Source organism: Zootoca vivipara, chromosome 5 (genome assembly GCF_963506605.1).
Source record: "Zootoca vivipara chromosome 5, rZooViv1.1, whole genome shotgun sequence".
Taxonomy (NCBI): domain Eukaryota; kingdom Metazoa; phylum Chordata; class Lepidosauria; order Squamata; family Lacertidae; genus Zootoca; species Zootoca vivipara.
In genome coordinates, this window is record NC_083280.1 from 20572916 (window position 1) to 20596737 (window position 23822).

The 23822-nt window shown below is 42.2% G+C and overlaps 1 protein-coding gene across 3 annotated transcripts in view; it reads right to left on the minus strand.

Annotated features, from left to right (window-relative positions):
- MFSD1 (major facilitator superfamily domain containing 1) overlaps positions 1 to 9397 on the minus strand; it is a 32458-nt gene extending 23061 nt beyond the window's left edge. For 2 of the 3 annotated variants that reach the window (XM_060274440.1, XM_060274441.1), the window contains exons 1-9: positions 9207 to 9397; positions 8033 to 8085; positions 5968 to 6080; positions 5047 to 5089; positions 4706 to 4773; positions 4329 to 4437; positions 3375 to 3477; positions 1937 to 2035; positions 1457 to 1568 (exon numbers count right to left, since the gene is read on the minus strand). In XM_060274440.1, coding sequence (XP_060130423.1) covers positions 1457 to 1568; positions 1937 to 2035; positions 3375 to 3477; positions 4329 to 4437; positions 4706 to 4773; positions 5047 to 5089; positions 5968 to 6080; positions 8033 to 8085; positions 9207 to 9366 — 860 coding nt within the window. In that variant the 5' untranslated portion in view covers positions 9367 to 9397. The remainder of the gene's footprint in view (positions 1 to 1456; positions 1569 to 1936; positions 2036 to 3374; positions 3478 to 4328; positions 4438 to 4705; positions 4774 to 5046; positions 5090 to 5967; positions 6081 to 8032; positions 8086 to 9206) is intronic. The other variant, XM_060274442.1, reaches the window with a different exon arrangement.
- Positions 9398 to 23822: the final 14425 nt, after the last annotated feature.

Consider the following 23822-nt stretch of genomic DNA (forward strand, 5'->3'; position numbering starts at 1 on the left):
CTTACGATAACAATGAAAAAACAGCCTGCAATTCTAATAGTGCTGGTTCGTAACTAGGCCACAATAAGAAAAGCTCTGTTGAAAGAGGACTGCTGATTATTAAGTAATGAGGAATACAAAATTGTATACAATAAATATCTGCTAACACTCCCCAGAAAATGAAGCTGTGTCAGGAGCATGAAGTAGACTGGACATGACATTACTCATAGATTGGAAACACTCTGACCCAAAATAAGCCCTGGTTGTGTCACTTGGCTTCCAGGGGTCAGCAAACTTTTTCAGCAGGGGGCCTGTCCACTGTCCCTCAGACCTTGTGGGGGGGCGGACTATATTTTGAAAAATATATATGAATTCCTATGCCCCACAAATAACCCAGAGATGCATTTTAAACAAAAGGACACATTCTACTCATGTAAAAACACTAGGCAGGCCCCACAAATAACCCAGAGATGCATTTTAAATAAAAGGACACATTCTACTCATGTAAAAACATGCCGATTCCCGGACCGCCCACGGGCTGGATTTAGAAGGCGATTGGGCCGCATCCGGCCCCCGGGCCTTAGTTTGGGGACCCTGATGTAAACGAAAAGTGGGTGGAGGGGGGTGAAAATTATGGCAAGACAGAGCAAAATAAAAATAAAAATAATTTATTATTATTTATACCCCGTCCATCTGGCTGGGTTTCCCCAGCCACTCTGGGCAGCATCAAACATCAAACATTAAAAACGGGGCTGCCTTCAGATGTTTTCTAAAAGTCAGATAGGTGTTTATTTCCTTGATATCTGAAGGGAGGGTGTTCCACAGGGCGGGTGCCACTACCGAGAAGTTCCTCTGCCTGGTTCCCTGTAACCTCACTTCTCGCAATGAGGGAACCGCCAGAAGGCCCTCAGAGCTGGACCTCAGTGTCCAGGCTGAACAACGTGGGTGGAGATGCTCCTTCAGGTATACTGGGCCAAGGCCATTTAGGGCTTTAAAGGTCAGCACCAACACTTTGAATTGTGCTCAGAAACGTACTCGGAGCCAATCTAGGTCTTTCAGAACTGGTGTTATATGGTCAGGGGCGCACACTTAGAATGCACATGCTTGCACATTTCGGTGCCATATCACAGCCGGAAAAAAGTGGGGTGGATGAAAAGGTGCTGAGAAAGATTTTCAAGAGGTTGGAGTGCCTTATTTGGCTTCCTGCCATATATAGCTCTTTGGGCCTCTGCATGTTGCTAGTGGAATTACTACTTCTTCAATTGGTATGATACATTTCTACACAGAGGTGCCCAAAGCAGCCTACAACACCAGAACAGCAACACGTTTTAGGGGAAGTTCTAAATCAAAACAACAGAAAACGTAAACAGGGTTTTTTAAAATAATAATAATAATAATAATAATAATCAGGTATATCAAACATTTGCAACAAGTTACAAAGGGGCAAGTCTAGTATCTTGTCAAAGCATGCACTTACTTTCCAAGTCCAATGAAAGGGAAGACGGCCACATAGTAGCAAACGCAGATAATAAATATGAGCCACAAGGACAGCGAGAAGTCTTTCACATCGGTTAATTTTATCACTTCACCTTGAGAAAAGAGAAACACCAGTTCCGCTATTTTAACTCAATCATTTCTACATTAAGGCCAACTAAAATCAGCAAACCCCATTTCCTGTCATTGACTAATTCCAGCTGTTATTTTAGTGGTGGGAAGCAGAAGCTGCAGTTTCTCAACAGCAAAAAGCTCTAGAATCGCGAGAGAAGTGAAGCTAGGTCACTTCAAAATGAGCTTGAGTTTTCCTACCACATTATGGGAAACCTACACATGCATTCTGGCAAGTGGGGAAAAGCATGTTCAAAAAGATTGTCTCTGCTTCCTCCAGTACATACATACATTTTCAGAAACTATGGACTGCAGCCTAAGGTTCCATTATTGAAGCCTGACACCCACTTACCAGTTTTTCCCTGCTCTTTGCAAAGAATTTTCTCTGCTCTTTTATCCAGATAACCAAGAATGAGAGCACAGAGTAGTGAAAAGATACAGGACACACCACCTGCAATGCAGAGAAATTCAGTGTTACCAGCAGAAGCTACTCACCATTTACGGAACTGTAAATTCCATTCATGTTATTAACCCGGTCACTGTATAATTACTGTAAGCAATGGCTTACATGGGTGAAGCAGCCAGCATTAAATACCACTACTTTTATCACTAACTGCTACATTGGTATACTGCCGTTCATCCAAGAAAGATTTCAAGGTACTTTAGAGAAATATAGGCAGTTCACAAATTTAGCTGTGACATCATTTGAGGGATATTCAGGCATGCCTGACTCATTCCCTTCATTAGCAGATCAAGAGAACAGGAGCTTCATCGATGTAACTTGGCATGGAATGGCACTTACAATGAAGCACAAAGACAGTTAACACAGAACCATTCTAGTGCGAGAATCTGAGTTATATCATCGCACAATGCTATTCATAATGCTGTCTTCCCAATCATCCAGTGTGTTTCTAATTAATTTCTATTTTAATTGCTGTAAAACATCTTAATATTTTAATCTAAGGTGTCAAATGGTTAAATACCAATAAATACAAATATTTACAAAAGTTTACCAAGTATTGTATTTCTGAATATCCTGTAAATGCATACAAATGAATAAAAGCAAGTCTTCTGCCAAATTAAAAGGCAAGGAGTTCCAGATTTTACTAAACCGCTGCAGGCGCAACAGAACACCATGACGGAAACCAGAGCGCACGGAAATGCCATTTACCTGCTGGACGCAGCAGTACCTATTTACCTACTTGCACTGGCGTGCTTTTGAACTGCTAGGTTGGCAGAAGCTGGGACAGAGCAACGGAAGCTCACCCTGTCGCAGGGATTTGAACCGCCAACCTTCTGATCAGGAAGCCCAAGAGGCTCAGTGGTTTAGACCACAGCGCCACCCACTCTCCTGGTATATGGTGCCAGACAGCAGCTGATACGCAATATGCAAATAAGTGATTCTCTCTCTCTTTCTCTCTCAGATCTAGAGTTAAAATGATTCCATGGTAGCAACCTTTCTGATGTCAAGATCAGAAAGTCCTCCATTGCTCTCAAAATCTAGCCTCAAACTGAAGCTTTTAACTTTGTTGTTTACAATAAAAAAGTGGGTTTACAGAGTTTGTCAGAGTTGGAACTGGAACTGAATTTCAAGCCTTAGTGTTTTATCCAATTAAGCCATACACAGAGAAGGCCTTCTGAAAGCATTGGACATTAAGTTAGTGATTACTAACGTTAAGTCCACTAATTTTAATGGGTCTAATCTGAGTCTAACAACCCGCAATCTTCCAATTCATCAAAGAGGAAACCAAAGTGTTTGTACAAAGTTAATATTGAAAGCATTTACTAACCTATCAAGAGAGCTATACCAAGAGTGGTGTGACCCGTAGAACCGATCAGATCTTGAGCTTTGGAGTACACCCATCCCATAATGTTCATATTGACAGTGCTCCCCTGGAAGAGAGATGATCTGCAACTGTAGCATATACTTCCAACCAATTTTACAAATAGACCCAAAAAAACCCTTAAAATAAGATTTGTATTTGAATACAGTGGTGCCTTGGTTTACGAACTTAATGCGTTCTGGAAGTCCACTCTTAAACCAAAGCGTTCCTAAAACAAGACGTGCTTTTCCATAGCAGTGGGGGACTCAATTTACACTCAACAGGAAGCGGAACATGTTCGTTTCCAAGTCAAAGTTCACAAACCAAAACACCTACTTCCGGGTTTGCAGCATTCTTCATCCAAGTTGTTCATAAACTAAGCTGCTCTTAAACCAAGGTACCACTGTATCTGATTTATAGAAATTAATTTAAGGATCTAAGTTAGTCATGTCCATGAATCTCAATGGGTTTTCTCCAAGCAGAACAATGGAGATACATCCCTATGTCCTTAGTTAAGAACTAATCTCCCCACTCTAATGTGCATACGGAGAAATAAACGGGAAAATCCACCACCAAGGGTTACAGTCAATGTTATTCAAGTGGCTTCCCCTTCTTCTTCTTCTTCTTCTTCTTCTTCTTCTTCTTCTTCTTCTTCTTCTTCTTCTTCTTCTTCTTCTCCTCCTCCTCCTCCTCCTCCTCCTCCTCCTCCTCCTCCTCCTGCAATGGCACCCACCCACCTGTTCTGAAGGGTCTTCCGACCTTCTGGGGCAGATTTGGGGGGAAGTGGCAGACACAGAGAGGGGACGGGGAAGTTCCACTTTACAAGCAAAGGTTGTTCTACACTCAGGCTGACACTGATGGATGGCAAATGTGGGGATAGTAATGATGAAAATTAGAACCAAGGAATGTTTTTGGACTTACAATTCTAGCCATGCTGAGCTGCAGCCCAAACACAAGGTTTAATTCTTTTCCTTTAAACCAACTGACAGCATAGGTATTTTGCGCCACTGCTAAGGACTCTCCACCAATCCTAAATGAAGCAAGCAAGTTCATGAATACAGATATTTGAAGCAACGTGGATGAAACACCGGCCTTCTAATGACAGCAGTGTATCCATGTTGATATTTAAGTTTTACCTTAACACAAGAACTAGAAAACCAAAAGGCAAATAATCCAGCTCTTCAGATGCAAGAGTACAGAGTATTTTTCAGCATATAGTTCCGTATGGGCTGCCTGCTTTTTAAGAGGGAGAGAAGGTATATAGCATATGTTGAGACACAACTGAGGTGTGAACTCACCCAAATACAAATCTGCCGGCTTCCATCAGCCAAAAAGCATTACATATTGCTCCCACAGCAAATATCACCTGTAAAAAAAGGAATACACGTCACATTTCAATGAAGTGTTAGAGCCATGCCATGTGCAAGTATTTCAGACTGCAATCCTACACTTTTTCCTAAGAGGAAGCCCCAATGAGTTAGGTGGACATGTACAGTATATGATTGCAGTGTTAGCGAAATCTTACACTGAAAAAGCAGATTAAATAGTAAGCATTTATTTTTCTGTATTTGGGACATAAGCATTTATTTTTCTGTATTTAGCTATTGAAAAGTACATGAATGTTATCTGTTTCACTCACCTGTCCAATACAGACAAAGGTGCTGAATATTATTGTGCCCCACCTACAAGAAAAGGAAGACTTTAAAAATACTTATTTTAATATTTGCAACTAGAAAATAGAAAGGGTTAGGGTAAAAAATGCAATACTGCAATGGTTATAGTAAAAATATCAATAGCATGTCAACAAAAACTGATTGGTAAAAAATAATAATGTTCTAAAGGCATGTCTGATCAACAGTTTCTAAAAGACACCCGAAAGCAGAGATGACTCCTCCTGAACTTCTATTGGCAAGGAGTTTCACATGGTTAACTTATTACACAGAACTGTCTCTATACAAAGCCCCCACTGTTAATGTTGACTAGGACTGAAATAAAACTCTCCTGCATCTGTGCAGACTAGCCTGCAAAACTCCAACATAAGAAGAGCCTGCTGGATCAGGCCAACAGCCCACACAATCCAGCATCCTGTTCTCACAAGGGCCAACTAGATGCCTAGGGGAAGCCGGAAGGGAAGAGCCAAGTGCAACAGAACTCTCCTCACTTGTGTTTTGAAAAATTAAACAAGTATTAGCAAAACATCACATTATTTGTTGTTGTTTAGTCGTGTCCGACTCTTCGTGACCCCATGGACCAGAGCACGCCAGGCACTCCTGTCTTCCACTGCCTCCCGCAGTTTGGTCAAACTCCTGTTCGTAGCTTCGAGAACACTGTCCAACCATCTCTTCCTCTGTCGTCCCCTTCTCCTAGTGCCCCCAATCTTTCCCAACATCAGGGTCTTTTCCAGGGAGTCTTCTCTTCTCATGAGGTGGCCAAAGTATTGGAGCCTCAGCTTCAGGATCTGTCCTTCCAGTGAGCACTCAGGGCTGATTTCACATTATTTAGGCATAAGCAAAACATGGATCAAGTTGTTACTTTCGAGATGGACGGGTTATACAGTTACCTTATTCCAAAGACTCTGTCTATCAGAAAGCCTCCAAAGAAACAGAGAACCACATTAGGCCAAGAATACCAGGCATACAGTGCCATGAATTCAGCTGTGTTCACCTTCATATCCTAAAAGGAAGAGCACACAGAAGAATCACTAAAGCGCTCCAAAACCAAGGCGTGCTTCCCCATAGAAAGTAATGCAAAATTGATTAATCCGTTCCAGACTTTTAAAAACAACCCCTAAAACAGCAATTTAACATGAATTTTACTATCCAACAAGACCACTGATCCATAAAATGAAAGCAATAAACAATGTACCACAGTCACACATTCAATCAATCAGTAGCTGAAATGGGTTCCACAGCGTCACAAAAACAAAAATGCAAAATAAATAGCAAAAATAGATAGCAAAAACAGACAGACCTCAGCGCAACACTCAAAACGGAAGTGTGGCACTCAAAACAGAAGTGTAACACTCAAAACGGAGCATGTTCGGCTTCCGAAAAAAGTTCACAAACTGGAACACTTACTTCCAGGTTTGCAGTGTTTGGGTTCCAAGTTGTTTGAGTACCAAGGCATTTGAGAACCAAAGTACCACTGTACCACAATCCCTCTAAAAAGATGAACCTGGGTCACCCTTCGTGGTCGGTCAGAAAAGACCCATCAGGGCTGGTGGGAGGTACAATGTGGGGAACATCAACTTCTAGCACTCTTGGCCAAACAAAAGCAAACCTAACACATAAATCACATCGTATTTAGCCATGATGTTTCTTGTTACCAGGGAGCAGGGTGGATAAAAATCAATGATTTTTTTTTAAAAAATCAAAAAAATCAGATTTTTTTGATTTAAATCAGATTTTTTTGATTTAAATCGATTTTTTTGATTTAAATTGATTTTTTTAAAATAAAATGCTTTTTGAGGAAAATATATTACCATCCAAAGGTTATTCCATCATGAAATAAAGATTAGTTTTTTAATTATGTAGAATAAGGTTGTATATGTTTAATTTTTTGGGTAAATAAATTCCATTAATCCATTCACAATGTCATGCTCTTCCAGAGGTTTTTGTAAGATTATTGGGCAGTTTCTCTGCCTACAAGATGATATCACAGATGCTTGGTTTACTTTAGCAGTTCTCAAAACTGAATTTGACTCAACAGAGATCACATGCCTCTTCCTCACAGCAAAAATGTTATAACATGAACAGAGTTGAGAGAAAAGACCTTAATCCTATTGTTCTACAAACCTATGAATACAGAAACAACCCCTTCAGTGCTAAGTTTCAAGAAGTTCAGTGAATAGAACAGAAACAATATTTTTCTGATTGTTTGGAGTGGACAGTATTTAAGTTTTTCATGTGTAGGCTGGGCTGACAGTCTAAATTTCTTAAAATATATATATTTTGTTTTTGTTTAGCCAAATTAGTTAACAAGCATGGATGTTTGTTTAAGCAAATAACATATGCTGTAATGTTATTGTTTCAGTTGAATAAATCTATTTAAATTGTTATTATTAAGGTAATGATTATTTTTCTCCTTCCTAAGTACAACAGTAAAGTTGTCCAAATATGAATGATTAACCTATTAAACTGGGGATAAAAAACTAATATGAAAAGTTGTTATTCTAAAAATCTTCATCTACTTGCATATTAAAGTTATACCAGCAAGAATTGGTGGAGTCTCCTTCTTTGGAGGTCTTTAAGCAGAGGCTTGACAGGCATATGTCAAGAATGCTTTGATGGTGTTTCCTGCTTGGCAGGGGTTTGGACTGGATGGCCCTTGTGGTCTCTTCCAACTCTATGATTCTATGATTCTATGAATTAGTCTTTGTGTAGAAAACTATGATTTAAATCAAGCCTTACTGACTAGTGATTTAAATCGTGATTTAAATCAAATCCACCCTGCCAGGGAGTGAAACAGCAATCAGTTTAATTATAGGTCCTCTTTTTTTTTAAGCAAGATCAGCACAATATTTTTTTTTCTCAGTTCCTGACAGTCATCTAACGTACAACTAAAAAGGTGAGCTCTCTGGAGGGAAAAGGGGGAAATCCAAAATATTGCAGATATTCTGTACTCACCTTTTGGACCTGAGTTTGCAACGCTGCGGGGTTGTCATAGCAAAAATAGCTGCCTAGACAGGAAAATTAAGACAACAAAAATAAACATGAACTTTCCCCCCTTTTTAAAGTAACCTGGAAAAGCTGTATAATAGCAATAATGGTAAACATTTTGGATCATACCAAACCACCACAATGGGAAGAGGCGGGAGAAAAGATGCCCTCCACTTTCTGACCACTGAGAAGCAACAGAAAGAGCACCTATGTCTCTACCTACCCCTTCCCTTCTCAAGATTACAGCAACAGGTAAAGTTTCTCATGGGAAGGGTATGTGCAAGGGCCCTGAAATTTCTAGGCAGGGTGAGGGGGAATCCGTTTGAAACCCTGGAGCGATGTTGGTCAGAAGGGTAGGCCAGCTTTCCCCAGCCTAGCAACTTCCAGACCTTCTGAACTATAACTCAGATTAGCCTCACTCAGGCATGACTATTAGCTGGATTCCAGCAGCAGGACCAGGCTGGATGGCACTGATAAGAGTTGTAATCCTAAACATCTGAATGCCAGGTTGGGGGAAGGTTGGCATAACCAGTACTGAATGAGGCCAATCAAACGCCTGCCTCAGCACAAAGCAGTTTTCTATATCCTCTCGACATGCTTATAGGCTTCCACTGCCTCCTACAAATCCTTAGGTAGGAAAAAAAGGGAGAATTAAAAAAGCGAAACTCCACTTCAGCCACTTCAGCGAGTCATCAACCACAGGGAGCCTGACTTCCCTGTTTGCTTAGGGTTCCTTCCTCCCCATGTCACATGGATGCTTCCCCATTCTGGTGCTTGCACAGCAAAGAAGAACACCAGGAATGCAAGTTGCTGTTGTTGTTTTGCAATCTAAAATGCACACCACCAGCAACCCCGGTTGGTTCTAAGGGCAGGGTCTAGCTTCACCCTGAAACACACCGTAAAGAAAATTAGCATTTCCTGGCACGTTCCCAAGATCACTCCCCACAGGTCAATGGTTCCTGGAAAAGGTATGCTTCGCGCCGCCCTTCCGGCCACACGATCAAGCAGCTGTCGGGGTTTTTCCCCAAGGCAGGTTTTCCCACCATCCTCCCCATTGCACGCCCCCCCCCCAACTGGAGACCAGTCCCGGGCGAGAAAGGGTGTAGCAGCAGCAGCAGCAGCAGCCTCGCTTTATGCTCACCGAAGCCCAGGAAGCACATGAGCGACAGGACCAGCATCCGATGAGCCACCCGCTGCGGGTCGCACAGGGCCGACATCGGCTTCCGCGCAGGGCAGCCATCGTGCTCCGGCAACGAGTCCTCGTCCAGCAGCGCTTGCTCCTCTTCCACAGGCGCCGCCATCTCGACGGGGCGAGGAGCGAGGCGGTCACGTGAGGGCGCGGGTCACATGACACGCGTCCGGGGAGAGCCTGGTGGGAAAGCTTTGCCAGCGCAGGACAACTGGCAGTGCAGAACTGGCAAGGCAGGGGAAGGTTTCGGATTTTTCCCGCGGGTGCCACCCATTGCCCATTACGTATAAGCTAAACAAGCTCTTGGGGGGCCCAAAAAAATTGAAAGGGGGAAAAACTGGGTGTACATTTCCAAAATATAAGATAAAAAAACAAACAAAATAAAACCTACATATAGCAACAGTGTTTTGTGTCGTGTAGGCTCCTATTTGTTATGTGCAAACGGCTTTAGATACCTATTAGGTCCACAAATAAGGGGACGTGGGTGGTGCTGTGGGTTAAACCACAGAGCCTAGGGCTTGCCAATCAGAAGGTCGGCAGTTCGAATCCCTGCGACGGGGTGAGCTCCTGTTGCTCGGTCCCAGACTCCCAGCTCCTGCCAACCTAGCAGTCCGAAAGCACATCCGAGTGCAAGTAGATAAATAGGGACCGCTCCGGCGGGAAGGTAAACGGCGTTTCCGTGTGCTGCTCTGGTTCGCCAAAAGCAGCTTTGTCATGCTGGCCGCATGACCTGGAAGCTGTACGCCGGCTCCCTCGAACAATAATGTGAGATGAGCGCCGTAACCCCAGAGTCGGTCACGACTGGACCTAATTGTCAGGGGTCCCTTTACCTTTACCTAGGTCCATAAATTACCATATAGCATATACTGTATTCAACACGAAAAACAGCGACAATTTGTTGCTGACAAAGGACAGCTGGACATATAAAGGGCATCATTACCTTCAGTAGTTTAGGGCCTCATCAAACCTAAATTTGGCCCTGTTGGCACCCCACCCCGGACATAAGAAATTGGGAGTGGGGGTGCGGGGCGTGGAAGGGTCGCCGCACAAAGTCAATTATTATATTATGATTTAGTATTTATTAAATTTGTTTTCCCGTCCTTCGTTCGGAGGTCTCTGGGCGGTTCACAGCAGGGAAATGAAAACGAGTCTCATCATGTGGCACCTCGGACACTAAATAGCATGCGTCCTACTTGCCTCCCCCCATGCTTCTCTACATCCCTAAACTTTTTTACCTTACCGAAATCCATCAAGAATTTATAAACAGCAGTTTTAGGTTTTAGTTTTCTGTAAGGATCCAACAATTCAGGAGATGGCAGTAGTAGATGGCCCATGAATAGACACCAACAGGTGTTGTAATTGAAGAAACTGCCATTCTGCACTCATGGGTAATTTGTACTTAAGATGTAAAACAGGAAATGATTAATATATATATATACCCATCTGAACCTTAGCAGTTCCACCTATTTCTTCCACAAAAGACTGCCTCACTATCTTCAGATCTGCATTACCACATATGGTATATTTAGCACAAGTATATGGATCAAAACTGACCAGCCAACATACACCCCGTGTCGTTGCTAAAACTTTGTTTTATTATATTTAGACCCCAACACTATATAGCCAAAGAGAGTGGTTAAATACACCATCTCTAGAGTTACTTTAGAGTATAGAAGGAAAAAATTGTCAATCATTTGTATGTATTAACATATATGTCTTATGATATAGGCTACTAGCTGGAAAATTAAAACCACCTTGGGATTCTGGCTGTTGCATTTTCTTGGTAGGCCTTTTCAGAATAGAAATAGGGCCGGAGCTGGTTTGAAGAAAATATGTTATTTCAGATCCACCACTGGAGCAAAGGACACCACATTTAAACCCCTCTCCCCATCCACTTCCAGCCGAAATTAGGCCTGGCTTGAGCACTGTATATCTTTTATTTTTGAGACGCTGATACTGGTCTTTTAACAGATGGTGTCACTCTAGAGCTGTATACCTTTGGGCTCGCTGAAGAAAAACCCAGGCAAAGTGTTCCGCATTTCCTTTGCATGATTAACACGAGTAAAACTTTATATTATTACAAGTGTGAAATCTATATTCTGAGAAATAAAAGCTGGTAGTCTCATAATCAAAGTACTCTGCCAGCAGAACCTTACCGAATCAACAGGGTTCTGTTACTGTACTGTGTTGGAAATTACAGGCCCTCCTGCAGCAGCTGTGGGCATTCTGTTTTGCTTGTTTATTCTAATATTGTGCTTTTATCCCACTCTACTTTGGTTGGCTTAATCATTTTTCTATCCAGGCACATACCAGCATGCCCCTGGTGAATTTTAACATCATGCACCCTCGTGTTTGTAATTTGGGTAGGAGGACTGTATATACTCTAGGACAGGAACAGGGAGCTGAGTGGTGCCTCCAGATGTTGTTCCCACCATCTCTGACAATTGGCCATGTGAGCTGGAACTAAAGGAAGTTTGATTCCATCATCTGGAGGGCGCAGGTTCCTCATCCCTGTTCTAGAATCTGGATGGTGTCTCAGTCCTCGGGGGGGGGGAATGTTTAAAGGTCAACTCCAATTGTTGCTAACATTTAAAAATTATATTCTCACCTCGGCCGTGTTTTTAATATTCTGATGGGAGCTGTCCAGAGTGGCTGGGAAAACCCAGCCAGATGGGCGGGGTATAAATAATCATAATTTTGTTGTTGTTGTTGTTGTTGTTGTTGTTGTTGTATTCATGGATCTTGGCATGCGCATTCTGTAAGCAACTGAAACATTTTTGTTTTTCCTGCTGGGTGAATGGGTCTCAATCATGGGTGTCTATTTTGTATTGATTTTATTCTGTGAACTGCCCTGAGATCTTATGATGAGTATATAAATCAAACAAATAAGCAAACAAATAAATAAATAATTTCACTTTGCATAATTTTGAAATATATCTGCTGGGGTTTTCTCGTGTTTTTAACTGTTTCTTGCTTTTTTATGGCACATTTCCTTGATATACTTGCTTAGAAGGTGATTAATAAAAGAAGAAAACAAGGAAGAGGGAAGAAGTAGATCCTTCCTAAGACTCAGAAACTGTTCTTCACCCATACTTGAAAGTCTCAATTAATCTTTGCCAAATGTGATATAAAATTTAAATAGAAAATACTAGAAAAACCAAAAATATCCCTGACACTTTTTTATGGGTGAGAGTAAATATGGATAGTTCTAGTTACAGGTAGGTAGCCGTGTTGGTCTGCCGAAGAAGTGTGCATACACACGAAAGCTCATACCAATTACAAACTTAGTTGGTCTCTAGGTGCTACTGGAAGTAAATATGGAGACGTATAACACCGTTCCTCCTAGCTAACAGTGCCAATGGTCAGGGATCATGGGAGTTGTAGTTCCAAAACATCTGGAGAGCCAAGGTTGCCTCTGCCTGATGTAGACATTTTGTTCACATGTTTGGTGTCACAACTCTTGCGCTCACCCTACAGGAAGGGTGAGGCCACTTGATCGTTTCCCCAATTCCTTTCCATTCTGGGACCTAATTCTCTCCACTCGTGATACAATGTGTAGATAATCAGTGGTGGGTCTGATGAGAGTGAATCCCAAAACTCTGGATGGCCACAAGTTCCCTATCCCTGGTCTAAAGTCTTACGGTTCTGGAATTGTGTTTTAAAGAGCAGTTCCAGGGCCCACATCTCTAATATCCTATCACAGAATCATAGAGTTGGAAGAGATCCCGAGGGTCACTTAGTCCAACACCCTTGAAATTCTGGAATCTCAAACTAAAGCATCCATGACAGACGGCCATCCCACCTCTGCTTAAAAACCTCCAGTGAAGGAGAGTCGACAAATAGACTCTACCTACACTACAAACTTAAACTCCGCTAACCGTCATGGTTTTCCCTCAAAAAATGTTGGGATATTGCAGTTTCACAAGGGCACTTCACATACCCCAAACCGAAATGACTCCAGGGTTTCCCAAAAATAAGGAAATGACTATTTAAGCGGGAGTTTTCCTCAACACTGAGCAACACGAAAAAACATCTCCTATAACTATGCCCACTTCAAAGTCATCTGTGTTTTTCTTTTCCGATAATTAAAGGCAGTTTTCGGATACAGTTAATTTGCTGTGGAAATGCGCTATTATATCCTTAGGTTAAATACTAAATCAAGTATAATAGCTTGCACTATAGCTTTTCAATTCAGTTCAATAAAGAACATCTCTCAGGAGAAATAGTATGCTCTCCCCCATCAGTTTAAATTCAAAATAGTTACCACTTTATCCTTGCCTGATTTTCCATCACGGCCGCCTTTACCTTGGAGATGACCTTGTTGTGTCTGAAGCGCAATGTCTTTAATATACGGTATGAGTTAAATCTAAGATGATTCTCAAATGCATTGCAGGTAAGTGTTTATGTCACAAATAAATACAGTAGACTACTCTTAAGCCCACACTTTAGAATGTTTATTACTGAAGCAATTGCTGTCTTTACATAAATCAAAGCACTCAAAGTGCCATATGATACCAAATGTTTGGTTTAACAGCATAAAATTGAGCAAAAGCTGTATACAGCACTTTATAGGAGCTATAAAATTCGTGGGCCTGCAGTCTCACATTTTTGCATCACCCCTAATCAATCAGAGTTTGCTCGGCATTCCGGATAATAAATACTCAGTTGAAACAACTATTAGCTTTCAGAGTTACTCTTTTAAAAAAATTATTATGGTCTCGAGCAAATATGTTGCAAAATTTAACAAAACGGCAATAAAGCAGTAGCGCTTTTTTGAGGGGGTAGCCAATACAATTTTACCGCGAAAATCCTATGCATTTTTATTTGTTAAGTTTCACTGTGTTCAGTGGACCTAGGAAATAGCACATCGGAGGGTGTGGCCCAAAGGCCCACAGCTATGCACATTTACATGACACCAAGTCCAACGGCACTCATCGACTTTTTCTTCTTTCTGTCACCGAACTAACTAAACTTTACACTGCAGCCACATACGCAAAATCCAAGTACAGCTTCTCCCCATGCAAAATAGTGAAGAAAACTTGCATGGCAGAAAGACAGACAGTGCTTAACACTAACCCTTCCAGTACCCTGAAATCCTATGTTCCTCTATCTTTTATCCTAAGCTGTGTTTCTCCAGGCCTAACATTACATGGCAAACACAAGTCTGAAACCCAATAGAGGTAGGTAAAATCAGCTGCAGCATACCAGTAAATTTCTGGCAAAAAGTGACTGATAGGGAAAGCATTTCCTTTGTCCTGTCCTTTCTCACCTTTGTCAGGTTTAGGAGTGTAATGTGTAGTGGACCTATAGGGACTATAATCTGATCCCTTTAGGAGGATCCAGTTTGTAATGCAGACAACACAATCCCTTTCTGAGCCTTTCAGCCTTATTGTCCTGAACACACAACTGTTGCATTAACACATAGCCCAGCTCGGGCACATAACATCTTCCATTGTTCTTTTTATTCCAGTTTTTGCTTGATCACTTTCCACATTAGAAGTGTAGACTTCACATGGCTGCATGCAAGGGTTTGAACTTTAGCTGGTGACACAGCAGATGAGAGGGTGAGCTGTGAGAATGCCTTCATACCCCACCTGAATCATGAGGGGGCATTTTCATTACATTGGTCTTTGGGAACCAGCTGTTGCCATATTTATGAGGATTTATTGACCTACCTAAGAAAACCCAGTATGTCAAAACTGCCCGCTCATTGTTCAGATTGCCAATGTCCAGTCTCACTAAGGCTGCAATCCAGCACACTAGGGCATAAGGCCCATCAAACTCAATTGAACATACTTCTATGGTAAATAAACATGCATGGGCTTGCATTTTAACAGCACAACCCTGAACATATTCTCAGGCCTTCTTGGTGGTTGCCCCAGAATTTGGAACTCCCTCCCTAGAGAGGTTAGACTGGCTCCCTCCTTGTTGTCTTTCCGCCAAAAGGTGAAGACCTTTCTATTCCAACAGGCCTTCTCACAGGGAACTGACTGCTTTTGAGGAAAGGGCTGGTGCTGTGATGTTTTTTATTTTTATTGTTTGTGTTTAATGGATTATTAATACTATTTTAATTTTATTAGTGCTTAATTGCAATTTAATGGTCGTCTTTCAGCTTGCTCTGTTTTATCCGTGTAAGCTGCCTTAGAGAAAAGAGGGATGTAAATAAACCTTAGTCCCACTGTGCTCAGCTTCCTAATAAGAGACCTAGCATTTCAGCCAAAGAGTCCTTAGGCCAGCTGGCATTTTTTTTCACCCTCAGCTTCCCAGCAGAAATTCTGAGGGTAGCAGTCATGTCTTGCTATCCAAGGTTGCTGTTGTGGCTTTTGGTTTTCAAACATTATTTTTACTAAAAGCGAGAGTAAGTACACAGCAGTTACATACGGAGATGATGTCAATGAGGTTCTCACAACACTTTTTTTAAAAGCATAGTTATACAATTTATCCATCAACAATTTTCAAGTAAAAAAATATATGATCAAATAAGCTATCCAAGATTGTTGTAAGGATCACTGAGGGAAAGCACTAACTAGGCTTTTGGAAGGGAGAGGGAGCACTCTAGGATCCTGTCAGATCCCCCACTTCTCCTTCCCCAAACCCAGCCATAGCTGCCAAGTTTTCCCTTTTCTCGCGAGGAAGCCTATTCAGCATAAGGGAAAATCCCTTTAAAAAAGGGATAACTTGGCAGCTATGAACCCAGCACCTCGCTTACCCAACTTTGGGAAGGCAGCATGAGGGCTTGGTTGCATCAAATGTTACCAAAGGCCACCAAAAAAATACCTTGAGAGTCACATGCGGCCCTTTTGTCATGACTTGGACCACCCTGAGTTATGCCAATAAAAGATACTGTTCTAGCTATTAGACACCTTCTTACATATTATTTAACTTTTTCATTGATAGATATGTAAGAAGTGTTGGGTTTTGTTTTGAATAGTCATTACTTTAGTGCCGGTCTAATGTAAACACTGTCTGTTTAAGAGAAACAGGTGCAAGCGTTTCTCTTAATTGCTCACAGGCGTGGGCTCTGTTTTTTTGTATATAAGGCTCTTCCAGAAAGCCTTCCTCATCTCTTTGCTAGATCTTGCAGTTTGATACATCTCGTTATGGATCACTCTCTGTTTGTTCTTAGTTTAAGAGATCCTTTTAGTTAAACCTTAGTATAATTACTTTGTTTGCTGATAGTTCTTGGGTAGTTTAATGAGAGTTTTGTGGGAGGTTTTTGTGGGAGGTTTTGGATGTGGGAGAAAGTATTTATCTTTAGTTTAAAGCCTTTAGAGTCAGTTTGTTTTTCCGTTGAAGAAACCCAACAGTTTGTTTTTCATCTGTATGCTTTAACAAGCATACAGCTAGTAAGGGGTTTCACACAAGGCAGATTATACCCTACACTCTTGGTGGTGTTTTGCTTAGCCAGGTCAACTTCTAACTGCGCATACTCTGTGTGAAGCATACTTTAAGGGGCCACTGGTAACTGGGTGATTTGTGTTTAGTACCCAGTCATTCCCAATATTATTTTTACTTTATATATTACATTCCAACAAGAAGCTCCACCTCTCTGGTCCATCTGCACAGATATACACAGCACGACTGCACAAACCATTTGGAAGCCAAGCTAGTCTGGTACATAACAGCATTTTGTGCCAGTTGAGATATATAAAGGTTGCAGGGAAAATAAAAGGAGGGCACAGAAACAGAACAGGTCAGCTAACATAACACAATGTGACCAGCATAGCCAAAACCTAATGGTTTTCCAAATCTGCTTGTTTCTGACCCTGTTGCTATTAGATAGGAACATTTGTCTCTCGTCAAAGTGATGCCGTTTGAAATGCACAAACGCAAACTTCCGGAGGGCCTCACTGGTTAAATGAGGTTAGGTCAAAATCTGTTTCAGAGATGCTGCCTTGTGAAGGCAAACCTTATGAGTCTACAGAAATGCAGGAAATTCACACACCCTTCCTGCCACCTCTATTGTTTTGCTTATGTTGGGCTTCAGCCAAAATGAAAGCAGCTGACTGACTCCCCTTCTAATCCAATAAAAACTGTTTTTTCTTCTTCATGAAAAATGCATAAAAGGAACTGTGTGTACCTTCCAATTGATGATATGCCACCACACATCTTTATATAGAGGGCTCTTCTTCAGCCGGAACTCTCTGGAACTCAGTTCTGGCACCACTCTAAGCCCTTTTCTGTGAAGTCTGGACTGTATTAGAATCATTGTTGTTCAAAAATGGAGTTAACTCTTACGGTTGGATATCAAGCCTAATGGGCAGAGCAGCTCATTCCCAGTGGTCTTTGTCCATGAAAATGAGTTGCAGAGATCGAAAGTCCCCACCTCGTCACCAGGGCTTTTCTCAAGCAATCAGAGACTGCTCCTGCGGGCAGCCAACTTCTCCTCTGCCCACTTCATGCCTCTTCTGGTTCTGAGAGCCAAGGGGGGGAGGGGGGAGACACCTGTGACTCTTCACCAGCCTGACTCACCTCTGCCTCCTGGCCTCCCTCATCCCACTTGCCTACTTCACCTTTCTGCCTCTGATTCTGGACTTCTCTGTGCCCCAGACTCTCCCAGCTCCATACCCTCTAACATTTCTCGGATGAAAATAGGGGCATCCCATTCCATAATGATACATTTACTATTTATACCCCACACATCTTACTGGGTTGCCCCAGGCACTCTGGGCAGCTTCCAACATATATACAAACATAATTGTTGTTGTTGTTGTTTAGTCGTTTAGTCGTGTCCGACTCTTCGTGACCCCATGGACCATAGCACGCCAGGCACTCCTGTCTTCCACTGCCTCCCACAGTTTGGTCAAACTCATGTTCCCAGCTTTGAGAACACTGTCCAACAATCTCGTCCTCTGTCGTCCCCTTCTCCTAGTGCCCTCAATCTTTCCCAACATCAGGGTCTTTTCCAGGGAGTCTTCTCTTCTCATGAGGTGGCCAAAGTATTGGAGCCTCAGCTTCACGATCTGTCCTTCCAGTGAGCACTCGGGGCTGATTTCCCCTTCATGGTTCAATGCCTTGTCATGGCGAAGGGGCTTGAATAACTCAGAGAAGCTATGAGCTATGCCGTGCATGGCCACCCAAGATGAACAGGTCATAGTGGAGAGTTTTTACTAAACGTGATCCACCTGGCGAAGGAACTGGCAAGCCACTCCAGTATCCCTGCCAAGAAAACTCCATGGACAAAGACAAACATAATAAAACATTTTTTAAAAAATTTATAAAACCTCCACTATACAGGATTGCCTTCAGACTGCTCAGGGATTGGATAACTCCATAGCCTGCAACATTTCTCCGATGAAAATAGGGACATCCTAAGGAAAAGTGGGACATTCTGGATCAAATAAGAAATCAGGACAGCTTCTCTAAAGCAGGGATGTCCTTGGAAAATAGGGACACTTGAAGGGTCTGGAGCTCACTAAGCCCTGTTACCTCTTCAGCTTCCAAAAGGCCTCTTCTCAGTCTTCTTCCTCTAACCACTCATCATTGTTCCATCGCCACTCCCTGGGCTCTGAGCCTTCTTCACTTGGTGATTCCCCAGCTGGTTCCTCCCCCCAGTCCTCTGTGTCCAACCAGTCCATGACATAGAGTCCTTGTGCATGAGCTATGTTTGATAGGCAGGTGCCCCCCTTGTGCAATATCAATTTTAGGCTTTGGGTGGGAAGCCAGATGTTCAAACAAATAACACACACACACACACCAAAAAAACCCACATTTTAAAAGGGCATAGGATGTTTATAAGCCCCAAGATTGACCCATCATTCAGTCAGTCAGTCAGTTGGTCAATCAATCAATCAATCAATCAGTAACATGAATTTTGTTAATCTACATCTCAGGGAAGTTAAATGCTTAAAATTGCTACACATTTGGGAAAGAAGAGACAAGTATTTTACTTACATATTTATTTTCATTTCACAACATTTATTTCTATGAAAGCTTCAAGGTGGTGTACGAAAAGAATAAAAACAATTTTCAGTAAAATGTTAAAAACAAGTCTTAAAACATTTTTTTAAAAAAATTAAAATTAAAATCAACAAGAAGAAAAGACCAGATTAAAACACATGTCAATATTCCACAAGTCGGGACAGGCTTGCCTAAACAGAAATGTATTTAGCAGGTGGCAAAAAGAGTACAGTGAAGGTACTTGCCTGTTGTCAGTAAGAGTTTTGAAATGTAATTGCTGCCACACTAAAATATCAATTTCTTACAAGTGCAGAACGAGCATTATGTGGCAGCCGTAACAGCACCAGTTCCTGAGCATAGCTGCCAAGTTATCCCTTTTTTAAAGGGATTTTCCATTATGCTGAATAGGCTTCCTCGCGAGAAAAGGGAAAACTTGGCAGCTATGTTCCTGAGATCAAAGTATTTGAGTGGCATTTGATATGGCATGAGGTGATCTTGCAAGTAGCTACCCAATGCAATGAAAACCAGCAGTTGTTACAAAGGAGGGATAAAAAAAAAAGCTAGCAGAACAAATTACTTAATAAAGTTAAGCAAGCTACGATGCTTTGATTGAGCAATCATAAAAAGCAGCAGGGACTCGTGGCATATAATTCTCAACCAATCCACAAACCAAGTGCTTCCTTTGCCTGCGTTATAGAGTAGCATATTTATTTCCTGCAGAGGCCGAAAATGAAAAATATGCTAACACAGCAACAAAAAATCACAGAATATTTTATTTCCCTTAAGGGCATCTAGCTCGGCAGCTGATTTAAAATTTTCATTCCGTAGAGATTGCATTGCTTTGCAATTTTTATATCTCCGAGTTCATCACCCACGGTTTAGAAGCTCCAAATAACTTCATAAATATGAGTCATTACATTAGGAGGAATGTGTATATATGCCCAGCTTTTTATAGTAAGGGACAATGAATAAAGTGAATTAAAGCAGGCCAAACAAATTAATAAGCAAACTGCTCTTTTTAAAAATAAATAAATAAATAAGCATGGAGTTATATTAACTCATGGAAGGCAAGTTACATGAAACTGGAAGGTCATGTTGCTAGAAAAATATTTCTCATTGTATCTCCATATAGACCATTATTACAAAAGTGGCAATAGGTTTTGCTTCTTTTTCTCGAAAATTCAAACTGAATCATAGCCTGATCCTAAAAAAAGGGGGGGGTGTTGCACAGCTACAAGGACGATGAAGGTCTCCCACATTTCTCAAACTCACCACCATCTTGGACCATCACAGTGTTTGGAAATGAATACTTTTTCCTGATGGACATTGCATTAAGGAGCACCTGATTATACCTTAGCAAGGTGTGCAGAGCCAATGGAAGTATGTGAGAGAGCAGGTCAAGGCAGGGACCCAATTGTGGACTTGTTCAGACTGGAGCAAAATGTGGATTTGCAAAGGCCTGTCTCACCATTAATGTAGGGGGCATCCTCCACACAATGTCACCCCAATCTCAGTATTTGTTGACATCCCAGTGGACATGTCCTGAACCATGTAAAGCCCTACATTTGATGGGGAGTCAGGCAGGTGCAAATTGACACCTTGGTTCGTTGTGCACAAGCTCTGTACCAAATTCTCCAGCCAGTTTCAGGTTTCAAGCACAGGGCACGGAAGCAGCAGTAGGTAGTTACTTCAGCTCTTTGCTATGATGCACTGTGTTGTCCTGTTATGCAGTGTGGCTCTCATTAGGCTTTGGTCCAGCCCACTCATCAGTGGGGGCAAACAAATTCTGCCTGGCCTGCTCATTGATGAGAGAAAAAGGATACCAATGGGAAACTGATTGCAGCAAAATAAATAAACCCATTTTATGCACGTGTTGGGGTTCTACCTGCCATCAAGGGGGCAGAACCTGGATTTGCCTGGGCCAGTATGAATCCAGTATAATCCATTTTTATTGGGGCGGGAGTTTCTAGTTTTCTTCCTGTGCTAATCAGCTTTAAGAGAGTTCAGACTTTATGTATCATGTTGATACATTCACCTGGGGTTTTCATACCCCATTTTTCTCTGATGAAAATAGGGGTGTCCTTAATAATAATAATAATAATAATAATAATAATAATAATAATAATAATACCCCACCCATCTGACTGGGTTGCCCCAGCCACTCTGGCCAGCTTACAACATATATAAAACCATAATAAAACTTTTTTAAAAATTGCTATACAGGACTGCTTTCAGATGTCTTCTAAAGGTTGTGGAGTTACTTATCTCCTTGGCTCAGAGGTCTCATGACTCCAAGATCTCACCAATGAAAATAGGGGCATCCTAAGGGAAAGCGGGACATTCCAAGATCAAAGCAGAAACCAATACAGCTTCTGTAAATTCGGGGCTGTCCCTAGAAAATAGGAACACTTGAAGGATCTGGATTTTGGAGGGCAATGCCATTTGTTTTGTTTTGCAGGGAATTCAGGAGTCTGGGATAGTATATATGAGCTACTTTTCTGCCTCTCGTTTTTTGATCTTCGTGGGATCTTAGCACATCTGGCATCACTTACTACAAAGCACCACACTGATCACATTCTGAATAGCAGTGCCTGCCTGTATAACTTCTGTGCCTCTGTAGCATCTGAAGCGTTCAACATGGATTTCATATGTTACCTTGGTTATACTCCAGCAGAACCAAAAAGGCAGCCAGAATTATGCATCCTGTAGATAGGCTAAATAAGGCATGGGGAACCTCCATAGAATACAACTCCCATCATCGCTCACCATTGCCCATGCTGTCCAGAGCTCACGGAAGATTGGGTGGGAAGGGTGAGCAGATCTCCAATAGCCCTCTTCTGCCTCTGGGAAATCTTTCCCAGATGAACTCCTCCCCACCCAAAGGAAAGGCTCTGTTGAAAATCCCATCACTATGAGAAGTAAGCTTATAAGCAGGGCAAGCTTTGGCCTTTTCTATGACTGCCTCAAGACTTTGGAATGTCTAGCCTGGGGAAGTTTGCAAAGGCTCATCTTTATTAGCCTTTTGGAAACAGTGCAAAGCATACCGGGTATCTGTTTCTTCCACCACTTGGCAGCTTAAGTGTTTTTGGTTGCTGGGCTTGACAACATTTGAGCTTAGTATCGTCCTCAGAGCATTTGCAAGGGCAGAATGAAAATTCTAAAGGACATGAAAACTTGTTTGAGAGCCAGTGTGGTGCAGCGGTTAGGGTGTTGGACTAGGACCTGCGAGTCCAGGGTTCAAATTTCCACTTGGCCATGAAGCTCACCTTGAGCCAGTCACTGCCTCTCTCAGATTAACCTACCTCATGGAGTTTTTGTGGTGATTAACTGAGTAGGGGGAGAACCATGTATGATACCTTGAGCTCCTTGGAGAAAAAGGAGGGATAAAAAAGAAAGAAAGAAAGAAAGAAAGAAAGAAAGAAAGAAAGAAAGAAAGAAAGAAAGAGAAGAGTTTGGATTTGATATCCAAAAGAGTCTCAAAGCGGCTAACAATCTCCTTTCCCTTCCTCCCCCACAACAAACTCTCTGTGAGGTGAGTGAGTCAAAGAGACTTCAAAGAAGTGTGAGTAGCCCAAGGTCACCCAGCAGCTGCATGGAGCAGAGACGTGAACCTGGTTCACCAGATTACAAGCCTACCGCTCTTAACCACTACACCACACTGAAAGAAACCCACAGTGGCTTCCTTCCCTTCCACACTCAACAAGACAGGACTCTGAGAGCAGAGCCATTTAGCATACCTTTCTCCCCTCTTGGGAGTAGTGATAAAGCAGGATATCAAATCCAAACTACTACTCCTCCTCTTCTCCCCCTCCTCCTCCTCCTCCTCTTCTTCTTCTTCTTCTTCTTCTCCTCCTCCTCACCATTGCCGCCCATTGCCCACTGCACTCTGTCTAACAGTAGGGCCAGGCCTGCTCTTGCCAAGCCAAGAAGCCTCTCCTCCAGCCTCCGAGAAGAAAGGGTCAGAGCAGGTATCAAAGGAAATAAGGAAGAGAGAGAGATAAGGCTAACAATTTTAATAACAATAATAATAATAATACAACTGGGAATAAAGAGGAAGGAGACAACAGAGGGAACCTCAGGGACGACGTGGATATAAAAGGAACAGGGAGGAGAGTTGAAAGAAACTGGTAGTTTGGCGGAAGAGGGGAAAGGTGCAAATTAAGTGAAAAGAAAAAAGGAAGAAGAAGATGACAGGAGAAGAGTTTACAAAAAACAAGATAGGAATGTGGGGTGTGTGAAGAAAATAGAAAACCTCTGCCACTTAGAGCCTCTAGAGTAGCAAATTCTAGAGGGAGGATGAATCATTATACTGCCACAGGCAACATCTGAGCTCGGGGTGAGGAATACCCTCCCACAAGGAAATCGCTGGGGCAACAATTTAGCAATTTCCAAAGAAATTGTGACTCTTGGACCTGAGTCATTTTCAGGCCTCCCAAGTGTCATGTCCTCCTCCTGGCTTGGTCCCAGAGGCAAGGGGGATGCTAGGAGAGGGGGGCTGGCTAAACTACAGAGGCATAGGGTAGCAAGACATCAGGGCCCGATAGCATGGTTGTGAAGTAAAACCAAGCACAGCAGAGGGCAGGCAATATCCCCAACGTGAAGTCTTAGTTTGAATCCAGGGGTCAGCCAGTCAATAATCTGGGCTGGTCCAGCAGTGAACAGTCTTCA